General features: G+C 36.8%; 2 protein-coding genes across 4 annotated transcripts; one reads left to right on the forward strand and one right to left on the reverse strand.

Annotated features, from left to right (window-relative positions):
- Positions 1-1489: 1489 nt before the first annotated feature.
- On the forward strand, positions 1490-8254 carry dnaja1 (DnaJ heat shock protein family (Hsp40) member A1). 2 transcript variants are annotated; one of them, XM_079617303.1, is made up of 9 exons: positions 1490-1614; positions 3091-3244; positions 3774-3954; positions 4634-4738; positions 5131-5358; positions 5980-6094; positions 6373-6488; positions 6941-7041; positions 7867-8254. In XM_079617303.1, the coding sequence occupies exons 2-9, from the start codon at positions 3113-3115 to the stop codon at positions 8092-8094; spliced, it is 1206 nt and encodes a 401-aa protein (XP_079473429.1). In that variant the 5' UTR covers positions 1490-1614; positions 3091-3112; the 3' UTR covers positions 8095-8254. The 2 variants fall into 2 exon arrangements, with proteins under 2 accessions (XP_079473429.1, XP_079473428.1); XM_079617302.1 differs by lacking the exon at positions 1490-1614 and adding an exon at positions 2467-2702.
- Positions 8255-9272: 1018 nt separating this feature from the next.
- smu1b (SMU1 DNA replication regulator and spliceosomal factor b) lies at positions 9273-21784 on the reverse strand. Of its 2 annotated transcripts, none has more exons than XM_079617300.1 (13): positions 21633-21784; positions 20965-21175; positions 20251-20403; positions 19351-19461; positions 19174-19251; positions 18060-18188; positions 17354-17473; positions 14724-14840; positions 13958-14085; positions 12278-12404; positions 12005-12172; positions 11084-11236; positions 9273-10373 (listed from the first exon to the last, which is right to left on the reverse strand). In XM_079617300.1, the coding sequence occupies exons 1-13, from the start codon at positions 21656-21658 to the stop codon at positions 10275-10277; spliced, it is 1620 nt and encodes a 539-aa protein (XP_079473426.1). In that variant the 5' UTR covers positions 21659-21784; the 3' UTR covers positions 9273-10274. The 2 variants fall into 2 exon arrangements, with proteins under 2 accessions (XP_079473426.1, XP_079473427.1); XM_079617301.1 differs by having other exon boundaries at positions 20251-20424; positions 21633-21700.
- Between the last annotated feature and the right edge of the window lie 1771 nt (positions 21785-23555).

Raw genomic sequence — 23555 nt, forward strand, 5'->3', positions numbered from 1 at the left:
ATTCGATCTTTTTTGTGTTATTGAACCGATTAAAGAATGAGCGTCATCTTGAAATACACGAGTCCGTTAGAGAAGGGCTGAATTTCGAATAGAAAAATAGTAGGCTGCCATATGGCTCTTAAGCATATTCCATATCTTGATAGTGTAATATTCATTATTTATCCCGCCCAAAATCAGAAAACAGTCACGGTTCAGTAAATCGCTCGGACCGATTCAGTTCGATTCGTGAAAGACTTGTTTTGTGAAGTGGTTCAATTGATTCATTAAAATTATATGACTCAAATGAACGATTCGTTCACAAATTAGACATCAAACTTTAACGCACCACGGCACAGAGGACGAAACCTGTTTGGTTGGTCATGTATTTTCATGTACTTTTCAGGCGAGTAAGTAAGCAGCGGTTTTGTGTTGCAACGGAACGAAACAACAATCCAACTGCATAAAAGAGAAATGACCTAATTAGCCTGTCAACGTTGCTGCTGTTTTACTTCTAAACCTGATAAAATATTAAAACCCTTTTTATACGTAACTAAAAGTCATGTTAAATCTATGGAAGCTTGGTTCCATCCCTAAATAAAAAGATAATTGCGTGTTTTTATCTCACAATTCTGACTTTTCCCCCTAACAATTAGTTTATGTCTCGGTATTCTGACTTTTTATTTTTCTCCGAATTGAAAGATAAACCGAATAGGCTAAACTATTTTTTTTCCCATCAGAATTGCTTTATGAATTCAGAATAGACCTAATCACAGTTTAGTGTATTGGACTTTATATTTAGTTCTGATATAATAAACCGCAATTGTGAGATGTAAACTGAGATAATTGTGAGATAAAAAGTCGCAATTATCTACTGGTTTTATTTCGTGTCAGCGAAGCTACTGCTGATTTTTGAATATTTCTGTCTAGAATGTTTTATTGCCCAACTCATGTTTTAAATCCTGAAAATAAATAGCCTACAATTGAATCAAGTTCCCAACTTCCCATGCAAAACAATATGTGCCATGGAGCAGACTAATGTGATAATATTACAATCTATATTACAATATGAATGATACATATCGTTTAATATGTCGAGGAAAATATTAAATTCTGAATGAAATACTTTATTGCATCTAACATTTGCTGTGAAAAAAACATCAGGCAATGAAATGATGCTTTGATTGTGACACGTTTGGTTCAAGACCCGAGGTTCCTGTAGATTTACATTTTAGTGCCATCTATCGTTCATAGCGAAGCACTACTTGTCATTTTGCGCAATGGTCATCAAAGAAAGGGTCCTGTTGGGGTCCTAAATGATAAAATATAAATAAATAACACAATGCAGTGATCATGGCAGTGATAGCTAGGCTACAGACCTTGTCTGAAGTAAATATTCCAGAATCACTGGCGGTTTCCTTTTTTTTACTAAAAACAATAGCAAATTGATTAATGTGAATTCCGTGTGTAATGTTCACGAAATATTGCTTGTTTTATATTTTAAATTCTCTAGATGGGATCGGCAGCACAAAACGGAAGTGAGGCCCCAGCGAGATTTGAACTCGCGACCCCTGGTTTACAAGACCAGTGCTCTAACCCCTGAGCTATGGAGCCTGTCGAGGAGAACTAATCAAAATGGTTTGGAATTTATAAGTATAAATACTCATATTTACATTAGATACAACATATAGTTTCACATCGAAAATCAATCTTTTGAAGAAAAAGAAGCAGTTGTTCAACTATTTCTCCAGTAGGTGTGAAATCTCTCCGTGACAGGGGCAGCTGCCGCTCGACTTGTCGCGATCGTTAAATTCCATGTTTTAAAAATATAAAAGAATGCGGAAATTAATTAGAAATTTCGAAATTATAAGAATCGAACTTACTTGGTAATTTCCTCAAATTCCTAACACGTTTGGATCAACTAAATATTCGTGTAGTAGAGGAAATATATATCACTCGATCATCGCAACCTTTCGAGGCCCGGATAGCTCAGTCGGTAGAGCATCAGACTTTTAATCTGAGGGTCCAGGGTTCAAGTCCCTGTTCGGGCGGTTAGTGTTTTTGTTTTATTTCATTTTTACTTTTACAAAGTTTTGAATCTAGCAGCCGATTTCGATTGTTTGATGTGAAGAAAAAAACTCATGCATTCATGAGACACAAGTTATTTGATGCCAGGAAAAATGTACACAAATCAACGATTTGACGGCAGGAAAAAGGTGATGGTAGTGTAAGAAAAATAAACAATGGTGTCACAGAGAGTTATCATTCTTCATCTTTAAACCACACAGCTGAGCAAATGAATAACTGAAATGGAATTATAGCATACGAATACTGATAAAGCATTTGATCGTAGATGATTAAAGACCTTAGTTTGTGAACTAAACGCTAATGAATTATAAATAAAAGCAGATAAAAGGGAATCCACTGTAAAACAGTATCATCGCCTAGGGAGAGCTAATTAAAATGCATATGTCGTGCTGTGTCACGATTGTCTCCAGAAATGACCATACTGTCTATGGAAATGACATGCTGTCGACTCGCACCATGTTGATGGTTGCCTGTCATATGTCACTATGTACAGTAGGTGGCAGAAATAGGTCGCACTGCAATCAAAGTTCAATAACGCTCCACATGAAGAAGATGTAGAGCGTTGCTGGAAGATTCTGGAAGTCTCTTGTTTAGTACACGGAGGCATAAGGCGAGAAGGGATTTCACCATATTTCACGGTACAAGACGATTTATTAATATAATGTTATTGCATAAGTCATGTGATTTTCGTCTTTGCTTGTTTTTCTACAAAATCCTGGTTTTTAGTAACATACACCTCGTGGCTTGACATTTATATCTCGCATGATTGTGAAAATTCTATCGGCACAGCAAAGGTCTAAAATCAATTGTTTTAAAGCGCTTTGTCAAGTTAAGTTAATTCTTTGTGAATGTTATGGTGATTTTAATTTAATTTATTTGCTTTCTAATAACCAGTACTGTTGATATTACGAGACTGAACATATGGGCAAGGTTAAGATTAACTAATAATAGTCATGAATTAATTGTTGATCAGTCACAAGTGTCATTTTCTTCATTTTGTATTTTTGAAATGTTTCTTCTGACCAGATTAACCTGTTTGAGGGCAACTATGGTGAAAGAGACTGGTTTTTATGATATGCTGGGTGTAAAGCCTAATGCTAGCTCTGAAGAGCTGAAGAAGGCCTATCGTAAACTGGCACTGAAATATCACCCAGATAAAAACCCAACAGAGGGAGAAAGGGTAAGTTAAGTGTGTCACTCTTTTTTTGTATCATTACTGTCTACATTATTCCATATTAACGTTACAATTTCTTGAGAAATCTTCTGTGCTGCTGTCATATAAAGTGACCCAAATAAACTACTATACAAATGTGTACCATACAAGGCCACATTTTATTATTTCCTATAATCCTAAAACTTCCTAAATTAAAGTATTTTAAGCGCTTCTTGTGCCCAAATAAATAATTCTCTCTCTCTCTCTCTCTCTCTCTCTCTCTCTCTCTCTCTCTCTCTCTCTCTCTCTCTCTCTCTCTCTCTCTCTCTCTCTCTCTCTCTCTCTCTCTCTCTCTATATCTATCTATATATATATATATATATATATATATATGAGATCTATAATATTTTGTCAGTTCCCTTATATTGTGATTTTATCATTTGGAATTATATGTGTGTGTGTGTAAGTAAATATAAAAAGCTAGCAGTCGAGACATCTTTGGGTGCTCTCAATGCGTGGAACGTGAGTTTGGATTTTCACTATTCTCTGTCTTCAGTTCAAACAGATCTCCCAGGCGTATGAGGTTTTGTCAGATGCCAAGAAGAGAGAAGTGTATGACCGAGGAGGTGAGAAGGCGATTAAGGAGGGAGGAAGTGGAGGCCCAAGTTTTGGTTCCCCCATGGACATTTTTGACTTGTTCTTTGGAGGAGGGGGACACATGCACAGGGAGAGGAGAGGTAAGTCATGTTTCTCTCTCTAGGCTACAGACTCCACAATTTGTGCGAAACCTGATCATCCATGTTGTTCCTTAGGTATCTTTTACATTTATGCGAATCCAAATCCGATTATGCTTATCGTTCCCAGTTTTGATTCCAATATGGTAAATAAAATCAAACTTTTAGATATCAAATGTATTATTTATTCTGGGTCTTTGTGCAAAACATTCTGTTGCAGCTGAATACCTTGAACAAAACATAGTTTTTTAATAAAGTTATAACACAGACAGCAGCAGGAAAGTCTCAATTCAGTATTCGCATGCCGAATTGAGTTCTCTTTTGTGTCTTTAGCTTGAGTGGTGTAAAAATTACATTAACATGTACACACAGGAATCGATAAGTGGAATCAAAATTAAAATTTTATAACAAGTATCGATTCCAGAATATTCCTAAAATAGTACAGAATTAATATTTCTTATCTTGTTCTCTTCTTTGTTTTAGTTTACATTTACATTGGTTTACATCTTAAAAATCATAAAACATCCAGGTTTAAATTTCATTTTTTCACAAGTTACAATTTTTCTACACTTTAGATGAGATTAAATGTTCTAATAGGCTCACATAAATACTTTGCACTTGGAGAAATCTACAAATTAGCCAGCCAAAGTCTCTTAGAGATCTTTTGTTGTTCCTGACACAGGAAAGAATGTGGTGCATCAGTTGACAGTATCTTTGGAGGACCTTTATAATGGAGCCACCAGGAAACTTGCTGTCCAGAAGAACGTAATCTGTGACAAGTGTGAAGGTAATAATGAGTTTATTATAATGTTATTATTCCAGTCTTTAGTGTCACATGATGGTTTCAATATCATAATTACAGTTGAAAACGGTTGTGCTACTTAATATTTTTGTGGAAACTGATACTTTTTTCATGATAAAAATAGAAAGTTCAAGAGAGCAGCATTATTAGATATAGAATTAATTTTAACAATGCAAAAGTGTTTACTGTCACTTGGATCAATTTAATGCATCCTTTCTAAATAAAAGTATTCTTTTATTTTAAATGATCTGACTTCAAACTTTTGACTGGTAGTGTTTTTAAGCATTGCATTACAATTATACTGCCTTGATTTTTCTGGTAGTATTTTAATAGTTGGATTTTTTTTGGATAGTTTTTTACTGGATGTTTTACTACAGGTCGTGGAGGCCGTAAAGGAGTGATAGAAGTGTGCCCATTGTGCCGTGGGGTGGGTGTCCAGGTCAGACTTCATCACTTAGCACCTGGCATGGTACAGCAGATATCAACAGTCTGCACCGGCTGCCAGGGGCAAGGTCAGCGACTTGGTCACCGCGACCGCTGCAAAACATGTGCTGGTCGCAAGATACTACGGCAGAAGAAGATTCTGGAGGTGCACATTGATAAAGGTAATAATTAGGGCTGTCAAAAATAACACGTTAAGTATCCTCGTAAGCACGATCTTTATACGTTTTGAAGACTTTTTAACTCATTTGAGTTGTGAGAAAATAGGATGTGTGTCACCGCTAAATGTGACATTTATAACAATGGGTTAATGTGAAGTGAAGTCCACTTAAAATAAGGTTGTATTTTTTTAAAGCCTATTAAAAAATAAAATAGCTTTTAATTTTACTGTAATGTTGAATGGCTATAATCAATGGCTAAAATTGGAAAAAAGAATTTGTGTAATTGAGACATCAGTGATACTGTCCTTCATTCATAGTGCTTAGTAAAAGATGTAATTAAACACATTTTTAAGATATACTGTCTTTATGTTGTTTCTACAATTTTTTTGGAGATTCATTGTGAAAGTGTTACAATATAAAAATATATTTAAAACTTTAATTTTAGGTTCGCAAATCGCTATTAATTGCAGAAAAAATGTGGGATTAGTTAAGAATGTTATCGATTGACTGCACTATAATATAATAGGAAGCAATAAGAAAAGCACAGTTCACTCCAAAACACTTGTTTTCTGCAGCCGAATGAAAACAATCATTTTGTTTATGATTAATTATGTGTTATTGCAGGTATGAAAGATGGACAGAAAATAGTGTTCCATGGAGAGGGGGACCAGGAGCCTGGCCTTGAACCTGGAGACATCATCATTGTCTTGGATCAGAAAGCCCACTTGGTTTTCACCAGGTAAAATCACTTTTATTCAATGGCAAATAATGTTGGTAATATTACATTTTAATGTTAGTACTGATAATTTTCAGAGGCATGTCCTTGATTGTAGTGTCCTCTAGGGGGCAGTACTGTCTCATTTATTTTTTCCCATATTGGTGTTACGCTTCCTCTGTGTTTTGTATATGATGCAGCCTTTTACAGTACTTGGTCATTTAGAGAAGGTAAATGAGGGAGTGAACATGTAGATATGTGTTAAGCATAAAAATGTATATACTTAACGTTTCTGTTCTCAGACAAAAAGAGGACCTCATCATGAACATGGAGGTGCAGTTGGTAGAGTCATTATGCGGTTTTAAAAAACCCATTAAGACAATGGATAACAGATCTCTACTCATCATATCCCATCCAGGTAAACCATCCTGCATTCATATTCCAGCATTACATTCAGGTTTCCATAACATCAGCACTATTGTGAGTCAGTGCTGGTGGATCAGTGAGTGATAGCATATACTGTAGCATGATGGTGGCTGATGGAAGTTACTGTCTCAAACCTGTAACCATATACACTCTTAGTGATGCTCGGGGAGGATGCCAGGGCTAATAGTATGTTACCTTGGCAGATGGCATACCATATGGTCACTTTTGCTATTGCCGCCTTCAGGGTTTCTAATAGGCATCCTTAGTGTCTTGTTGACCTTGTATATTACCAGACATCCAACTTGTGCAGTGCTCAAGCTGGTCTACCTTGTTTTGTATTTACTGGTTCTGATTTCTTTCCCAATTCACTCCTGAGCCATTTGGAGAGTAAAAACTACCAACAAACAAGCAAATGCATTGTCTTTTTTTTTTTTGCATTAAAAGGAGAGCTGATTAGACCTGGAGATAAGAAATGTGTTCTGGGTGAGGGGATGCCTCTGCACCGTCGGCCATTTGAGAAAGGGAAGCTCATCATTCTTTTCAACGTGAGTACCTATTATTGAATATGTTCACAAATTGCTAAAACTTCAACTAAAATTAATAGATTATTATTATTGGCTCACCGAATGCAAAACTTCCACGAAAAAAAAAACGTTCCTAGCAATGTATAGCGCTGCTGACATAAGTAACCCGGATAAGCCTGTGTTATCTGCTTTGAGAGGTTATCTGGGAATACCACTGGATGGCCTGATTGACCAATCAAAATCAAGTATTCCACAGAGCAGTGTAATAAGTATATACACAGTATATATCAGAAATACTTGCAGACACACACATAAACATTGATAACTAGATTGGAAAAATCCCCTGATATGATTGTAAAGCGCTTTGGGTGAACAGTAGTTCACTGAAAGCGCTATATAAATGCCTCATTCATTCATTCATTTCGAGCCTAATTGGTAATAATGCCTTTTTGGTTAAAATCATGTTTGAAATGTGGGGGGAAAAGAAACTTTAGAAACCCCATAGAAAATTGTGGTATTTGAAGAAGGCGGTTGCAGCACGCAAACCCAAGAATATTACTGACCTGGAGGCCATTGTTCATGAGAAATGGGCTACGAACGCTGCCAGAAGCTGGTGTCTGGTTATTCATCTCGTTTGCAGCGGGTCATTACAGCAAAAGGGTGTTCTACTAAGTACTAAAGATGCTTGCCATGAGCGGGTTGAATAATTTTGAGACTGCAGAAGTCATTAAAAAGTGTCATTTCCAGTTGAATTTGGGGAATCCACTTGAAATATTAGTGTGGAGCTATTTCAATTACTTTTCTTTGATTTGTTCATTGGCTAATTGCACTACCTTTCTTCTTAAGGTTGTCTTCCCTGAAGAGAACTTCCTCCCATTAAACAAACTGAAGGAGTTAGAAAGTTACCTACCTGAAAAACAGGCAAATATTGAGCCTGACGGCATGGATGATGACCTCTATATCTATGCTGACCTTGAAGACTGTGATCCGACCCAGGAACGCAGCAGTCATTACCACTATATAGAAGAGGAAGACTTTCACCCTTCTGGAGGAGTGCAATGCCAAACCTCGTAGAGATTCCTGTTCCCTTCCCTTCCACAACAAATGCCACCTCTGCTGGAACACACACACACACACACACATACACAAAAAGGACCAAGAGGAAAAGTTCATTACCTCTCATCTAGTTCTGTGCCTAAAATAAGACCTCTTAGTGCCGACTTCTTTTGACATCTCCTCATCCAAAGTTTTGTGCAAATAATTTGTAAAATAATTTTAGGGTATGTGTAAAATGAGTAGTGAGACGGGTACCATATAGGTTCAACTGAGGGGAGAGTTTATGGAAATTTGTGTAACAATTACGGAAATGGAAGGGGCATTGGGATTAGAAGTTGGTTGTGCCATAATCCCAGTAATTCCATCTCTAAAATGCATTTACCTTGAAAATCTAATTTTCGTCATCATTTTGAGAAAACATTACAAGCTTTGTTGTGTTTTGTTTATTGCCAATTGTGGGTTACATGTAGAGCATTTGACCTTGGTGTTGTTGGACATCTGCTATGTGCCAGTTTATTGCTAAATGTTTTTCTAGAACATTTTGAACTAATAAGAGGGGTCTAATATACAAGTTAAAAATACATTTGAAATCATTACTACTTACTTTTTTTAATCATAACTTAATAACCACCAAGGATTTTTATGAAAATAAGTCATGTTGCATTTGATAATTAAAATCCTGTTTAGAAGCTTATCTAAACAAACAAAAAATGCATTAATGAATGGCACAACAAAATACTAAATATACCAATTTGGTTTTGAAGGCGTTTTTGCAGCCGCCCGACCTCTGCAGAAAACAGGATTCAGTCTAAGAGCACCTGGAGAGAATAGTGAAACTTTTATTACTTAATTATCTGTTAATTCTGCCTACATTTCAAGGACATTTTTGGATATTGCAAATGCACTTTTATCCCTTATGTTATTTTTATGTTTGCCGCAGATAAGTCTTATTTTTTATTATTTTATTATCTGTATTGACTGAAGAATAATTGTAAAATGTGGAATTTTAATTACGACCAATAACTTTGCCATTTGTAGTTCTATTTATAAAAATGTCACAATGTTATTAATTTAGTCACTTGTGTTTTTTGGGGGGGGTGGGGGAGGAGAGGGGGATGGAATTTTGGGATAATTATGCACAACTTTGGGCTCCTGAAGATCCACCTTCCAAAAAAAAAAAATCACAATGAACATTTTGCATATCAAGATGTCACTACATCTTTATTGGAGATCTATTGCAAATATCAAGCAATCAACATCTAACTAGTTAATGATGCATCTTAATGACAAATCTTTTTGAAAAGATTGTCATGAATTATTCATGCTTGAATTTTAATAAAAAAGCAATATCAGCACATTATTTACCAGCACTGTAAGATACTCAGAGACTTACACTGTATAGCAGTGTTTTACCAATATTCAAACAAAAGTGAATATCCTTGATAAAAAATAATTGTAATAAAAGGAGCAATTCCACAGGGGTCCTCACACCATTGGTGTTCGAGCCCTAAGTATCAGAATATTAACCACACTGATTACTCCCATATAGTATTACAGTATAACTGCATAATATGTTCACCTGCATGCAGTACAAGTAGATGTGCTCGGTTGAGTGTTAAAACACACTAAACCATTATAATCAACAAAATATTGTACCATATGAATTCTAACCATATCAGAATTCTAAATGTACACAAGTACAAATATGTGAAAATGTCCTCAATGAGTCCAAGACTAGTGCAATGTCACATTATGAGCAAGTACATACTGATTATCTGTCTTTGGCCAAAATGATCAAAGATAATACATACATTCACATTAAAGATGTCAAACTTCAAGAATAGTCTGTAAAGAAAACCAGTACATTAACCACATTAATTTTGTTCGGGCTACATTTCGCATGCAGATATTATCACAGACAATACTACAAAGCCCTTAATAATAGTAAAAGACCAGTACATTCGTGCAGTTTTTCATGTTTACCATTAGAGACTTAGACTAAGTTAGATGTAGTTAGTTTCAGGTGTTGAAGAGGTCCTTCATCTCATGATACTGTGGAAAGCCTCTCTCAATGCATGATGTGGAAAGAAGAATCTTTCAGGTGAATAAAGGCAGAGATGTGTCTGTGGGGATACCACAAATCCAGAACATAGAAACACAAGACGCGTGTACCGAGTCCATATTATGAAGGACGAGACTCAGGGCTTCCAGAGTTTGAGTAGGCCATCCTCGCTGTATGTGGCGATGAGATTCTGATGGGGGTGGTGAGTTATGCCAATCACATCTTTTTCATGTACCTGTGTAGAGAATGTACAAGGAAGAACTTGTTTAATTTTAATTTTTTAATTTAGATTTAATTTTTATATTCGATTCAGAGTTACAACATTAATCAAATGTTTTAATTATAAGTTTAGCATCTTTACTGATTTCTAACTATGAAGCCAGGCGTTAGAAAATAATAATTATCATTATCTATTATCATTATCAGAGATAATGAAGGATTTCTTTAAAAAGTAAGGCTTGAGAAAAAGACCTTACTTTGACACCCCCAAAAAAAAACAGACAGCAATATACAGGTGAAACTCGAAAAATTAGAATATCGTGCAAAAGTTAATTTCAGTAATTCAACTTAAAACGTGAAACTAATATATTATATAGCCTCATTACATGCAAAGTGAGATATTTCAAGCCTTTATTTATTATAATTTTGATGATTATGGCTTACAGCTTATGAAACCCCCAAATTCTAAATTAGAATATTGTGAAAAGGTTTTCACAGTTGTAACCCATAATCATCTAAATTATAGCAAATAAAGGTTTGAAATATCTCACGTTGCATGTAATGAGGCTATATAATATATTAGTTTCACCTTTTAAGTTGAATTCTTGAAATAAATCAACTTTTTGATGATATTCTAATTATATGACCAGCACCTGTAGATCACACTTCACCAAACTGAAACAGATCTCGTGGATATGCAGCATGTGCTGTGAGGGCGGACGGTACCGTGAGGGTTCTCTCTAGCTTGCCAGTGATGGTGCTGAAGCAGTACAGCACATAGTCCTCTCCCACGCAATAAATCCACTCTCCACGTGGAGACAACGTGCAGCAAACAAAGTCTCCCCCCCTTCTCACGCCTGAACAGAAACTCCTCATCACCTGGGAAAGAAAGGGGAGGGGGGCAACCGAGTCAGTGAGTGCAACCCAGACGAAAAAGGTAAAGGCACGCACGCTTCAGAGACTACCAAAAAACGTGCCAGAGTGAGTCATCAAGCACATCAAGAAAAGGGTGGGTGAGGCGGCTGAATAAGGGTACGCCATCAGACAGTCTGAATATTAAGTGCTTAGCTATTTTTAGCAAACCTCACATTCAGCAATAGAAGTTTGCTGCTGCTTTTTTTTTAAACTTCTGCTCAACATGGTATACATTTGTGCTGCCTTAAAGCAGGGCTATGCAGTTTCGGGAATTTCTTCGCTGTATTCTCGCTTTTTGGTCGCAGGTTTCTCTATAGAGCTCCCCCTACAGCTTCGGAATAGATATTTGACAACACTGTCAAAAAACTTGTCGTTGACTCTCAGATACCAGAGGCTATTCAAAGCAGACGGGACATTTTTTAAAACGTCTTCTTCATTCGGGTTCGAACAGCGTGAGGGAGCGCAATAATGATAGAATTTTAGCCGGGTTTTTTAGCCGTAAAGCAATTCTTTACGTCGCGAGATGACAACCATTCAACCCGAAAAAAGTAATCTAACCATTCCAATGACTCCGAAGCTGCTCAGTTAAGATAAAAAACATGCACAGTTCACCTTTAATACTGCTTTTAAAATAGAAACCAGTAAATATATTTTTTTACTCCAGTGCAATTATTATTAAAATAACCTTGGTATATATATTTAGCATGCAATTTAGTCAAATTTTGTTCTCACCTGGCCATGAATGTTTGTAACAACCACTGTGTTGGTCCTATTACACACCACAAAGTGCTCAGGAGTCTTTGGGACAAGCACAACATTGTTAACAGTGATGTCTGTACCCTCAGGAATTTCAGGGGTTTTTATTGTGTGGCTGCAATCCATTGTCTTTATTATCCAGACCTGAACAAAAAAAAGATAACCAAGCATGTAAATCCACACAAATTAATAGAAATGTATAAATCGAAAATGCATATAGTCGTGGTTCGGCACAGTATGAACACCTACCTTGACCATCCCATCTGCCGATGCGCTAATGACATGCTGGCCATCGTGCGAGAAGATGACCTCATTTACATGAGACGTATGGCCTCTAAACTCCTTCAGTGTCTTTCCTGATTTCAAACCATGAAGCCTGATTAAACAAATCCAGGAGTTAGAAATGAAACCACAATACACAAATTCAACTTATCTCTTTAAAAAAGCTTGAGCAAAGGAGTGACACCCAAAACAAACACACAAAAAAGCAAAATACAACAAAACATGTTATGAAGTTATGAATCATGAATCAGTCATTAGCATCAAAGAGATTTATTTCACACAAAACAAAACAAAACACAAAAGCAAAATACAACTAAACAAAAGAAAAACATGAAAGAGATTTTTAAAAGCATACATCAAGGTCATCATAGAAGATGGAAAAACAACACTTTTGTCTGCCACCAACAATCAACTTTACAATCCAAACAAGACTTATTTATTTTACAAAGTGAAGCTTAAGCAAAGGACTAACAAAACAAAAAGTTGTGATGTCGGCAATTAATCATTTTCATCAAAGAGGCGTTTCAAGATCAAAGATAATTTAATTTTAAAAGCATACATCAAGGTCATACTAGAAGGCAGCAAAACAACACAACCTTTGCCTGCAGCTTAAAACGTGATTTTATTATCTTTACTGAAAAATTCTCTCCTCTCGAGCACATGAAATTCCACCCACATGCGCCATGAGAGTCTAGCACTGACGCCCAGCCGCAGAATACTGCAGTCAAGACTGAGAGTGATAGAGAAAGAGAGGGAGAGACATTCGCTCTAGGCATGTGATGGAATTTTCCTGATGACTCGAAACACCTAGACCTTGATTCATATAAATGTCTTCCACCTCATCTCTTACTGTCAACAATAGAGAACAAAACAAAATTCACCATGTTTATTGAAATACCTCTTTACTAAACAGTCGTTTGTCATGTGCACTTACCAACACCCTAAAATGTACCTATACTTTCCTATAAAGAATTCCAAACACATACAATACCTGAACCAAAAATGACCAATGACATAAACATCTTTACCAATGATATAAATCATTTTTAACGCCAGGCATTCACGTGTTTCCCTCACACTACCGACAGCATAAATCCAATCCATTGCAAAGGGGAGGGGCTAGTATTTATCAATAAGGGGCCAATAGCAGAGCAGCTTGCCATTTCACCCCCTCCCGTTCCCTTTTCCAGCTAAGGAGCTGGAATGACAAAACGTCTGCCTCTGTCAGCCGCTGTTTGGGCTGAGCAAGGAACAGAAACACATTATCTGTGCATGCTCCCTCTCTCACGCACGTGGCCAATCGTGGCTCTTTCCACCCACATGCACCACGAGAGCTTAGAACTGACACCCAGCCGTAGAAGGCACTGCAGTCTGCTCCGCGAGAGTCTGAGCATGTGACGGAATATTCCTAATGATGTTTAACACCCAGACCACGAATTCAAATGTTATCCTCCTCCTCCTCCCCACCATCTCTGTCTACAAAGTATCCGAGGAAAAACATTTGACTAAGGTAGCCTACCGTTCCTTGTTATTGCAACAATTATTACACCAATTATGAAATAATAAAATGAGTGAAACAATGCAAAAAGTCAGATTTTGCAAAGCAAGGCTTTTTGAAATTCACACATATAATATAGGATATTAAACCTGATGATCTGGTCAAAGGAGCCGCTTAATAGTTGACTGCTGTCCTTGTTGAAGCAGACACAGGTGACTGCTTTGCTGTGGGCTTGTTCTAATCTATTCAGACATGTTCCATTCAGAATTCTCCAAACCTGGAATAACAAAATGATACATCTTATCACATACGTAACGGACTGAATGGAGATAAGTAAATTCCATTGAACTAATGGTGTGCAAAGAGGTCAAATTGGGAACATCGTCATTCAATGAAGGTGTTATATCATACTTTTTGAGCTCTGTGCTCCATGAAATACTGATCTTTAAAATCTCATCCAAACAGTGATGAAATAATAATGAAAGATCAGCTACTCTACCTTTTCAGCATGTTACTAAAGGACTGCAGACACAATTATAAGCAAATGCAGTGTGATTAAAACACTAGATATATGGTTAGAGGGTTTAATTTACGTTTGCCTTCAGATCTACTGCACCCTGGGATTGAGATCTCTTACAATAATCGTGAAAAACCTCATGATTCACTTCCATTTAAATTTTGGGATTGGTAAAATCGGTAAGTCTTTTATGCTCACCAAGACTGCATTTGGTTGATCTAAAATTCAGTAAAAACAGTGACTATCTTTCACTTCTCTACTCATTGCCTTATATCAACAGCTAATATTTGTGAAGTCTTTGACATTTTGGTGCTGTTTCTAATGGACAAATACTAGAGATTCTGAAACACAACAGAATACAGGTGGAAATGTTGATCGGTGATGAGCAAGGTCCATACCTGTATCATTCCATCCTGAGCTCCAGAGGCGATCATGTCGGAGTCATGACTTACTGCCAAGCACAGCACAGCCTCACCCATCATCATGAAATTATCCTGAGCTTGGTACTTCAGATCCTACTCGCACAAAAAACAAACACAGGCAAACCATCACACATAAGCTATATTTTATAAGGTTGAGGTTTTCACCACAGTCTAATGGAACATATACACCCACATGATGGGTTTCTTGAGATAGTATGGATACTTTCTTATACTAGAAAGAAAAACCACCATCACAACACACCGTTTCAAACAGCCGGTAAACCACATTATTCTGAGTCTCATACTGTATATTCAAATTGCCCAGTAGTGGTGGAAGTCCATGTCTGAGAACGGGGCAGGATTTATTTTCGGCCCCAACTGCTTCAACTCAACTTAATAGACGTCACAGAGTGTTGGGGTGACCCATATTCTATACCTCTGAGGTTTTAGTTAAAAACCAAGGCTGTCCCGACATTAAAATGAACCCACACTTAATGTGAGAACTTGTTTTTTGCTCCCACAAAACAGGTCTAGGACAGCACACGTGAGATGCCTCTACCATGCATCAAGGAGATGATGTTCTTGAGCTGTGTGGTTGGGAAGATCAGGCTATGAGAATATAGACTGAAAGTTTAGTTTTTGTTAATATACATTCTTAAAAATAAAAGTTCCAAAATAGGGTTTTCACAGCGATACCATAGAAGAACCATTTTTGGTTCCCCAACAAACCTTTTAGTGAAAAGTTCTTTAAATAACCTTTATTTTTAAGATGGGAAAAATGGTTCTTTAAAGGCAGTGATGGTTCCATGAAGAGTCATTACATCTATGGAACCTATTTATTGCACAAAAAGTTCTTTTTTGTGGAAAAAGGTTCTTTAGATCATTAAAATTCTAAAGTAACATGACATGAAGGCCAATATACTAAAACATTTTCCTCTGCATTTAACCCATCCAAGGAGTCCACATTAGGAGTACTGAGTAGTGAACACACACACACTGCAAACTGTGGACACGCACACCTGGAGCAGTGGGCAGCCATTTTGCTGCGGTGCCCGGGGAGCGATTGGGGGTTATATGCTTTGCTCAAGGGCACCTCAGTCATTTCCTTTCAGTATTGAGAATCAAACCTGCATAAGCTAACCATGTCGTAAGTTTACGACTGTAAAATGTACTTCACTCTATGAAAAAAAAAGGTTATTTTTAAAAACTGTTTACAGAAAGGTTATTTGAGGAACCTAAAATGGATCTTCTATTGAATCACTGCAAAAAACACCTTTTGGAACGTTTATTTTTAAGTGTGTAAAGAAACTTTTGTGCATTTGAAGAGGGCATCGATGCCAATAAAGAATTTTTTGCTTTTAAGAGTGCATATTTCCAATTAGTTTACAAAACAATCTAGTGAACATACTGCATATTTGTCAGAGAACCTTGGATGAACCTGCTGGAAAGACGGCCATCTCTGCTACACTCTACAAAATCAAGTATGGCACAGTGACTAAATGAAGTAATTCATTAAAAGTCAAATGAAAGTCAAACTTGAAGTTTTGTTACAGAACTTAAAGCGTTTTACTGTCTATTTACAACAAATCATTTAGTAAAGTTAACAACTTTTATAGCTTATATTATTCTTATAATGATCAACCAATTCAATTCTCTCTCCACATCCTCTGACAACCAGTTACAATGCCCTCACAAATCATTTGTCTGGCAAGCATTTCTCCATGGATGAATGCCCATCATCTGAAGCTGAATATATTGAAAACTGCTGTGCAGCTGTTCATCCCTGCCAAGAACTATCCTTGCCAAAGCCTTGTCATTTCAATATACAACTCAATGATTTCATACCCACAGAATGCCAAAAACCTTAGCGTCACTCTGGACAAAGACTAACCACAGTCAAGACATGATTCCTTCTGCAGAGTTGAACATTTCTCACCAGAGAAGCTTTTGAGATTCAAGCTGAGGCTCTCGTATGCTCTTGTCTTGACTCTTCACACATGACTCACCCCACAGAACATTTACAGTTACATTTCACATTACAGATTGTTTCAAAGCAGCTTTACATTAGTGAACAGGAACATAACAGTGTTAAAGGGATAGTTCACCCAAAAAAAGAAAATCCTGTCATCATTTACTCACCCTCGATTGTTTAGAACCTTTATGAATTTCTTTCTTCTGCTGAACACAAAAGAAGATATTTTGAAGTTAACCAAACAGTTGATGGACCCCATTGACTTCCATAGTATGGGGGAAAAAATACTGGTTACCGGTTTGGTTACCATACAGGTTTGGAACAACTTGAGGGTGAGTATATGATGACAGAATTTTCATTTTTGGGTGAACTATCCCTTTAATGTTGTAAAATTCATCAGTTTCAGTTATGTCATTATTGGTTCAATATTGATTCAGTTCAGTTCAACAACTATGTAAATGTTGCAAACTTCATCAAATATGTTAAATTCATGTATAAGCACCTCTTGAGAAGACAAGAGTCATTAACCTGTTTAAATGTTGTTCTCATTCAATAGTGTCAGTGCAGTTATATGAAATCTATGTTTCTTAATTAATGGGGAATATAACTTATTTGATGGCCAGTATATACTCACCTTCCGAATTTTACCAGTGGTGAAGTTCCAGACTTCAATGAAACCATCAACAGATCCAGTTATCAAATACTGCCCATCAGGAGAGAATCGAGCACACTCTACATGGGATTTTCGGCCAAACTGTATCATACATGTACACACATGCACAAACAGAAAATGGAAAACATTAAAATAAAAGAATATATTTTTCTGCGGTTATCTCAGCACCCCTTTTTGCGACCCCCTGGGGTTCAATGACCCCAAATTAAGAAAACCTGACCTAGACGATGCCTCAAGAGACTATCAACCCCCCAAAACTAGTGTGTTAATATTATTCCAAAAGTCTAGTGTCAAAGTGAGCAAGGTAGAACACAGAGAGTGCAGGATACAGATAAAAGCCTCAGCCCACAAAAACAATGAAATGCATATGCTGAGCCCTGTAGCATGCAATATATTTTGATAAGATGCCTTATAATGGAGATATGCATAACATCCATTACTTATTTTTATCTTAAATTAAACCATTTGCACCTCTTTCAAACAGTCATTTTCTTTTTCCACATGATTTAATATGGGCTTTTACCACATTCTTATTATTAGCTTTACATAATGAAATTGATATTTCTGCCTATGCAGCTAAAATTTTGTACACCACAACCTCTCTCACAAGCCTCTCTTGGCTATGAGGCTAGAAAGAAATTACATAATGATATCACACTGATCACACCTTTATGAGGCGACTGAGCTGAGTAGGGAAGCGCTCTTCCTCCATGTCCTTCAATCCACCTTTGCCCCGGAACAGTTCCAATGACATTCCTGGAGGTAAGAGACCCTGGTGCTGCTGCCACTTCAGAGACTTAGAAAAGACAAAGTGAAGGAAACAGAGAACAAGACCAGTCATGAGTATACATATATGCAGTAATGTTAGCGATTCCACTGCACTGAAACTACTGAATCAGAACAAAACTTGAACTGAACTGAGCTGGACGATGACACTGTTTACTTCTGTAGAGCTGCTTTATAGCTGAAATTGATGATCATCTACAGTTATTGAACTGAACTGAATCAACATCGGACTCGTGCTGATTAATGACACTACTGTCTTCAGTAGATCTGCTTACATTAACTGATGAACTTTACATCGTTTTTGAACTAACGTGAATCAACACTAAACTGACTTAATCTGAATAATGACACTCTTGACTTTTTTACATCAGCTTTAGAGCAGAATTTGAATTTGTCTCATTTCTGAAGACATCATTGATTCTGTTATTTTCCTGTTCATTACTGAGAACCAAGCTAACAAAAATTAATTCTAAGAACATTTTGCTATGGTTCCCATTAAGTTATCAAAGCGCAATTCCTGAATGTTCTCTGAACGTTCAATTTTTTTAATTTTTTATTAAAGGTTAACATATGTTTTTCTTGGTTATGCGAACGTTAGGGGAAAATGTCATTGTATCATTTTGCAAACATTATGGGAACATGACTTTTGAGTGTTCTCTGAACATTCTCAAACAAGTAGTAACATTAAAAAAATTAAACTAAAATGTTTCATTAAAAAAAACGTTCCATGAACGATGTATAAATAATGTTTTTATGTTAACATGATTTAAGACCAGATAACTTTGAACAAATGTTTTATTAACATTACTGGGAGAACGTTTGTTAATAACTTTGAGAGAACCTTGCCGGAACGTTAGTTAAAGTTCTGATAATATTCCCTGTTAGCTGGGAAGCTGTTTTGAAACTATCTACATATTTAAAGTGCCATATAAATAAAGGTGACTTGACTTGTAAATATGCTTATCACATGAAAACTAGAGGGGTTTTTTTCTTACCAGCATTGCTAATGAGCCAAACTGCCTTAGTGCTTTGGTCTCCTGCAACCTGTATAGAGCCCCCTCACATATACGGCCCTATAAAAACAAATTATATGTGATGAAACGCAATACAACAGGTGCAACGGATAATAGAATGCAACAGGTTAGGTAAAACATACATAAAAGGAAGCAAACCTGGCCCAGAAGACCCATGAGACGAGAAGGTGGCACCAAACAGACCTCTCCTGCAAAAGCTTGAGCGATAGCCAGTCTGCGCTTCTCTTTACTGCTGCCCACTGGATATGCCTGTAGGCGAGACAAAAAAGAGTGAATCATCATTTATCCCACCTTATTTTTAATGCAAGAGTGCATTTCTAACTTGAATGTGTGAGGCTTCCGGTGTCATCCATTTTCAGCTATTCTAGCTGTATAAAAAACAGCCTGTTATACTGCTTGATGCTGCAAACTTTAACTTTGCAAACATTAGAATGATTTCTGAAGGATCACGTGACACTGAAGACTTGGGTAATGATGCTGAGTTGAGCATTGCATCACAGAATTAAACTATATTCAAATAGAAAACTTGTATCTTTAAATTGTAATCATATTTCATAATAATGCTGTTTTTTCTTTATTTTTGATTAAATAAATTCAGGCTTGATGACTTCTTTCAAAAACATTAAAAATAGTAATGCTTCCAAACTTTTGACCAGTACTGTATATAATTATAATCCGCTTTAAAAAAAAATAATAATAATTAAACAGTAATGTATTACATTTCTTTTCATTTTTATAATTAGAATTAAAACACCAATAATAAGCCTTAAATACTAGCAACCCTATATATTAATAATTTTACAATACTTACTACAAAAATATTACATATTTTAACATGCAAATGTAACGTTGAATTAACTTTAAGCAAATATTTTACATCTAAGGGGTTCGACTGACAAAAAAGTTTGGGATAACCTGGACTACAGTGTAAATCACCGATATTAATTTTTGAGTCCTTTATAATGTCTAATATCTAATCAGAATCATTAATCCAATTATTGAATGATACAATTTACAAAATCAGCCTTAAACACTTACCTTTTGTGAGTCGAAGTATGGCTCGGTTAGAAGGTTCTCCATGTGCGAGTAGCGCTCAGGTTGAGTGTGCTTAAGCATGATCATGGGATCAGTTTGCTTCAATAAGCACTGGGCTGCTCCCAGCTCACCCAGCTCGATCAACTCCAGCACAATCTACACATACAACAACAGAACCTATCCAGTCCTTGCTCAGTTAAAACAGAGATATGAACAGCAACCTGACACCAATGTATCCACTATAGACAAACGTCTAACTTCACCTACTCACACTCAAGTTGATCCAAACCTGTATAAGTTTCTTTGTACTGTTGAACACAAAAGAAGATATGTTGAAGAATGTTGGTAACCAGAAAATGTATAGTCATTGCCTTCCATAGTATTTTTTTCCCTACTATGGAAGTCAATGGCTACCATCAACTGTCAATATCTTCTTTTGTGTTCAGCAGAAGAAAGAAACTCATAGGTTTAGAACAACTTAAGGGTGAGTAAATGATGATAACAGAATTTTCATTTTTTTGGACTATCCCTTCAAGCAAGCAAACGTTAACTAAATGTAGAGTTGGCGTCTCCCTATAATTTCTGCACTTTTCTGAACATTATTTAGGGCCATCATGTAATTAGCATATTTCTATTTACATGAGCATTTGCTGCATTTGTTAAGTTTGCCAGTTATGAGTTGGAGCAGGTTTTCCTTGAAAGTGAAAAGTGACTTACCTGTTCGTACAGGTCAATGAGCAGCTTGTCAGGAAGTTTCAGATACTGGATTGCGAGCAACACTATATCCCAGTGGCCGTTGTTGATATCGGAGATGAAGCTGTCGATGCTGTCGACCGTGTGGAGCGAGACGGTCGTCTCCTCTTGAAGCGTCTCCAGAGTGCGGTGCAAATTATTTTCCTTCAGATATTGCATGATCAAGCGAATCACGCTGCAAAAAAAAAAGGGACGTTAATATAAGAGGTGTCACATTTATAACCGAACTTTATCCAAATAAACGGTCTATCTCTAATTCACATGTGAAAATGCAGCGTTTAATCGACATTACTGTAATAGCTGTTGTGTTGTAAAGAAAAAGAGTTTAGCACGCTGATGTTGACTGGTAGCGACTGTAATTAATACATCTTCCTCGAAACTTTTATCTAGCGCAGTGGCTGATGACGGCAGAAACAGTGTATCGCTACGAAATGAACACACATATGCCTACATAGTAAAACAAAAATATTGAAAATAAATTTTATTTCCGATATCATCTATTTTGTGTTATGACAATCAAAATCCGACGCTTCGTTAAGTTCATAATTTCTACTGTTTTTGTTTGAATCAAGAGATCAAGACAGTGTTGGAATCCCATTCATTCGATTAGAAGTGAATAACGGTTTACTTACTCTGCGGATTCCACTTCGAGGTCCATGGTCGCGAGGTTGTCGATGAAGTCACTGTCTAGATAGAATGTGCCAGTATTCTTCTCCAGCGCTGCGCTATGTTGTGTTGGTCCTCAGCCACGTGAACACCGTGTGGCTGTGACCGCCCATTACACGTGCTGTTGTGTTTATTGCTCACGCGTCTGAAATCACAGAAACCTCTCACAAATTGTTGCGGATTTTTGGGAGGGCGGATTAATGACGCGTGTGGAGGAAATAATGGGAAAAAAAACCCGCAAAGCTGCCATCAGGTCGCAGATGGTGCACCAAAGCCATACCGATGTATTATAAGCAGCACACTGAGTATCGTGAATCAATCATCATTTATAAGGAACTAATACACAAGTGTATTAACCCTAATCATCTTGTATGAAATATAAAGCATTCGTTTAGCACTCGAGTAATTGCCATTGTCCAATCTGGCAATGGAATACGAATCTATTTAGAATATACAGAACACATCAAAGCTGTCGCAAACCAGTATTGGGTCTGTAATGGCAACCGTTATTAATATTTATTACATGGCTTGGTTAAATTCTAATGTAGAATGCGGTCTGTTATTTCTTGATAACAGACCGCTGCTAAGTATAGCCTAACACACATTGCCATGAAAAACAGAGTGTTGCCATGGACACGGTGTTATTTAGCTCAAGCAATACAATCGTTTGTAAATCAATATTTTGTGTCAAATTATTGATTTATTTGGTTGGTAGCCATGTAATAGCGGGATAATGTAGAGCGAGGCAGTTGTTATAGCGAATACAACCCTGACAGGCTGATTAGGACCCTGGCACGATTATCCCTTACTTATTAGGCTACTAGTAGCCAATATGTTTTTCAATTACTACTAAGTAATTAAATAGTGACAACGGTCTTTTTCAATGTATCTAACTATTTATTTGATAGTAGCCTACTTGACTACTAATTATGGCTATCATAATTATTCAATTAGTCAGTGGTTGTTCATTACCAATGATCTTGCCATTGCATTCACTAGGAATAACCACTATCTTCCCAAGTAAAGAAAACAAGTAAAGCTGCAACACTATCTGTTGAGATGGTAAATTTACTATAGGCAACAATTGTAATAGCCTACATACTAGTGAGAAATGAAAAGTCGGTCTCCAAACTGGTCATTCAGTGGTAAAACAAAAATAGCTATTTGTCACTACTGAGATTTTGACTACTGTTAATGTACAATATTACATTTAAAATGGCTTGCCATGTCTCTAGAACCCACATGCTAGTATGATTTTGCTGCCCCCCACTAAGCATACGTCAGCTCTGTCAGACAGTAACGAAAAGGTTTAAGATGTTTAATATTTACTTTAGTTCGTGGACATTTAGGGGAGACTAAGGCTAACTATCATATTTTCACTGTTATTGCCCTGATACAAGTTTCTACATGCAACCTTGAATCTTCAACACTGCAGTGTTTCATCATTGCCAAATTTACCCACTGGCCTCAGTCCATCATAATGGCCTCCTAATCATCCCTATACTGACTGGCTTCATCACTCTCGTCTCCTCTCCACCAGTAAGCTGGTGTGTGTTGGGTGTTCTGGCGCAATACGGCTGCCGTCGCATCATAGGTGGATGCTGCACAGTGGTGGAGGTTGAGGAGATTGTTAAGTATAATGAACATACTTAACATGGGATACCATGAAACCAAGGTTTTAATTTGTGGTCAAACATTATGGCTTAAACATAAATTCTTCAAGAGCATTTCAGAGGTAAAGCATAACAACAAAACCATGAATTGAGATGAGCATAATACATTTCATTCATGAAACCACCAATATTGGAATGGCCATTTAAGAAGATTCTACTTCCTGTTTGAGTTTGAAAACAGCAGCTTTCTCCCCCCCCCCCCCCCATTTATTTTGG

The sequence above is a fragment of the Phoxinus phoxinus genome (assembly GCF_949152265.1).
Source record: "Phoxinus phoxinus genome assembly, chromosome: 6".
In the NCBI taxonomy this organism is placed as follows: Eukaryota; Metazoa; Chordata; class Actinopteri; order Cypriniformes; family Leuciscidae; genus Phoxinus; species Phoxinus phoxinus.

Excerpts from the sequence above, each read along its gene's own strand:
- dnaja1 (XM_079617303.1), top strand. The coding sequence starts at position 3,113 with ATGGTGAAAGAGACTGGTTTTTATGATATGCTGGGTGTAAAGCCTAAT. Across the intron at positions 5,359-5,979 it reads GGAGGTGCACATTGATAAAG|GTATGAAAGATGGACAGAAA; the intron begins GTAATAATTAGG and ends GTGTTATTGCAG. Across the intron at positions 6,489-6,940 it reads ACTCATCATATCCCATCCAG|GAGAGCTGATTAGACCTGGA; the intron begins GTAAACCATCCT and ends TTGCATTAAAAG.
- smu1b (XM_079617300.1), bottom strand. The coding sequence starts at position 21,658 with ATGGACCTCGAAGTGGAATCCGCAGA. Across the intron at positions 19,462-20,250 it reads CATACTTCGACTCACAAAAG|GCATATCCAGTGGGCAGCAG; the intron begins GTAAGTGTTTAA and ends TCTCGCCTACAG. Across the intron at positions 14,086-14,723 it reads CTCAGGATGGAATGATACAG|GTTTGGAGAATTCTGAATGG; the intron begins GTATGGACCTTG and ends TTGTTATTCCAG.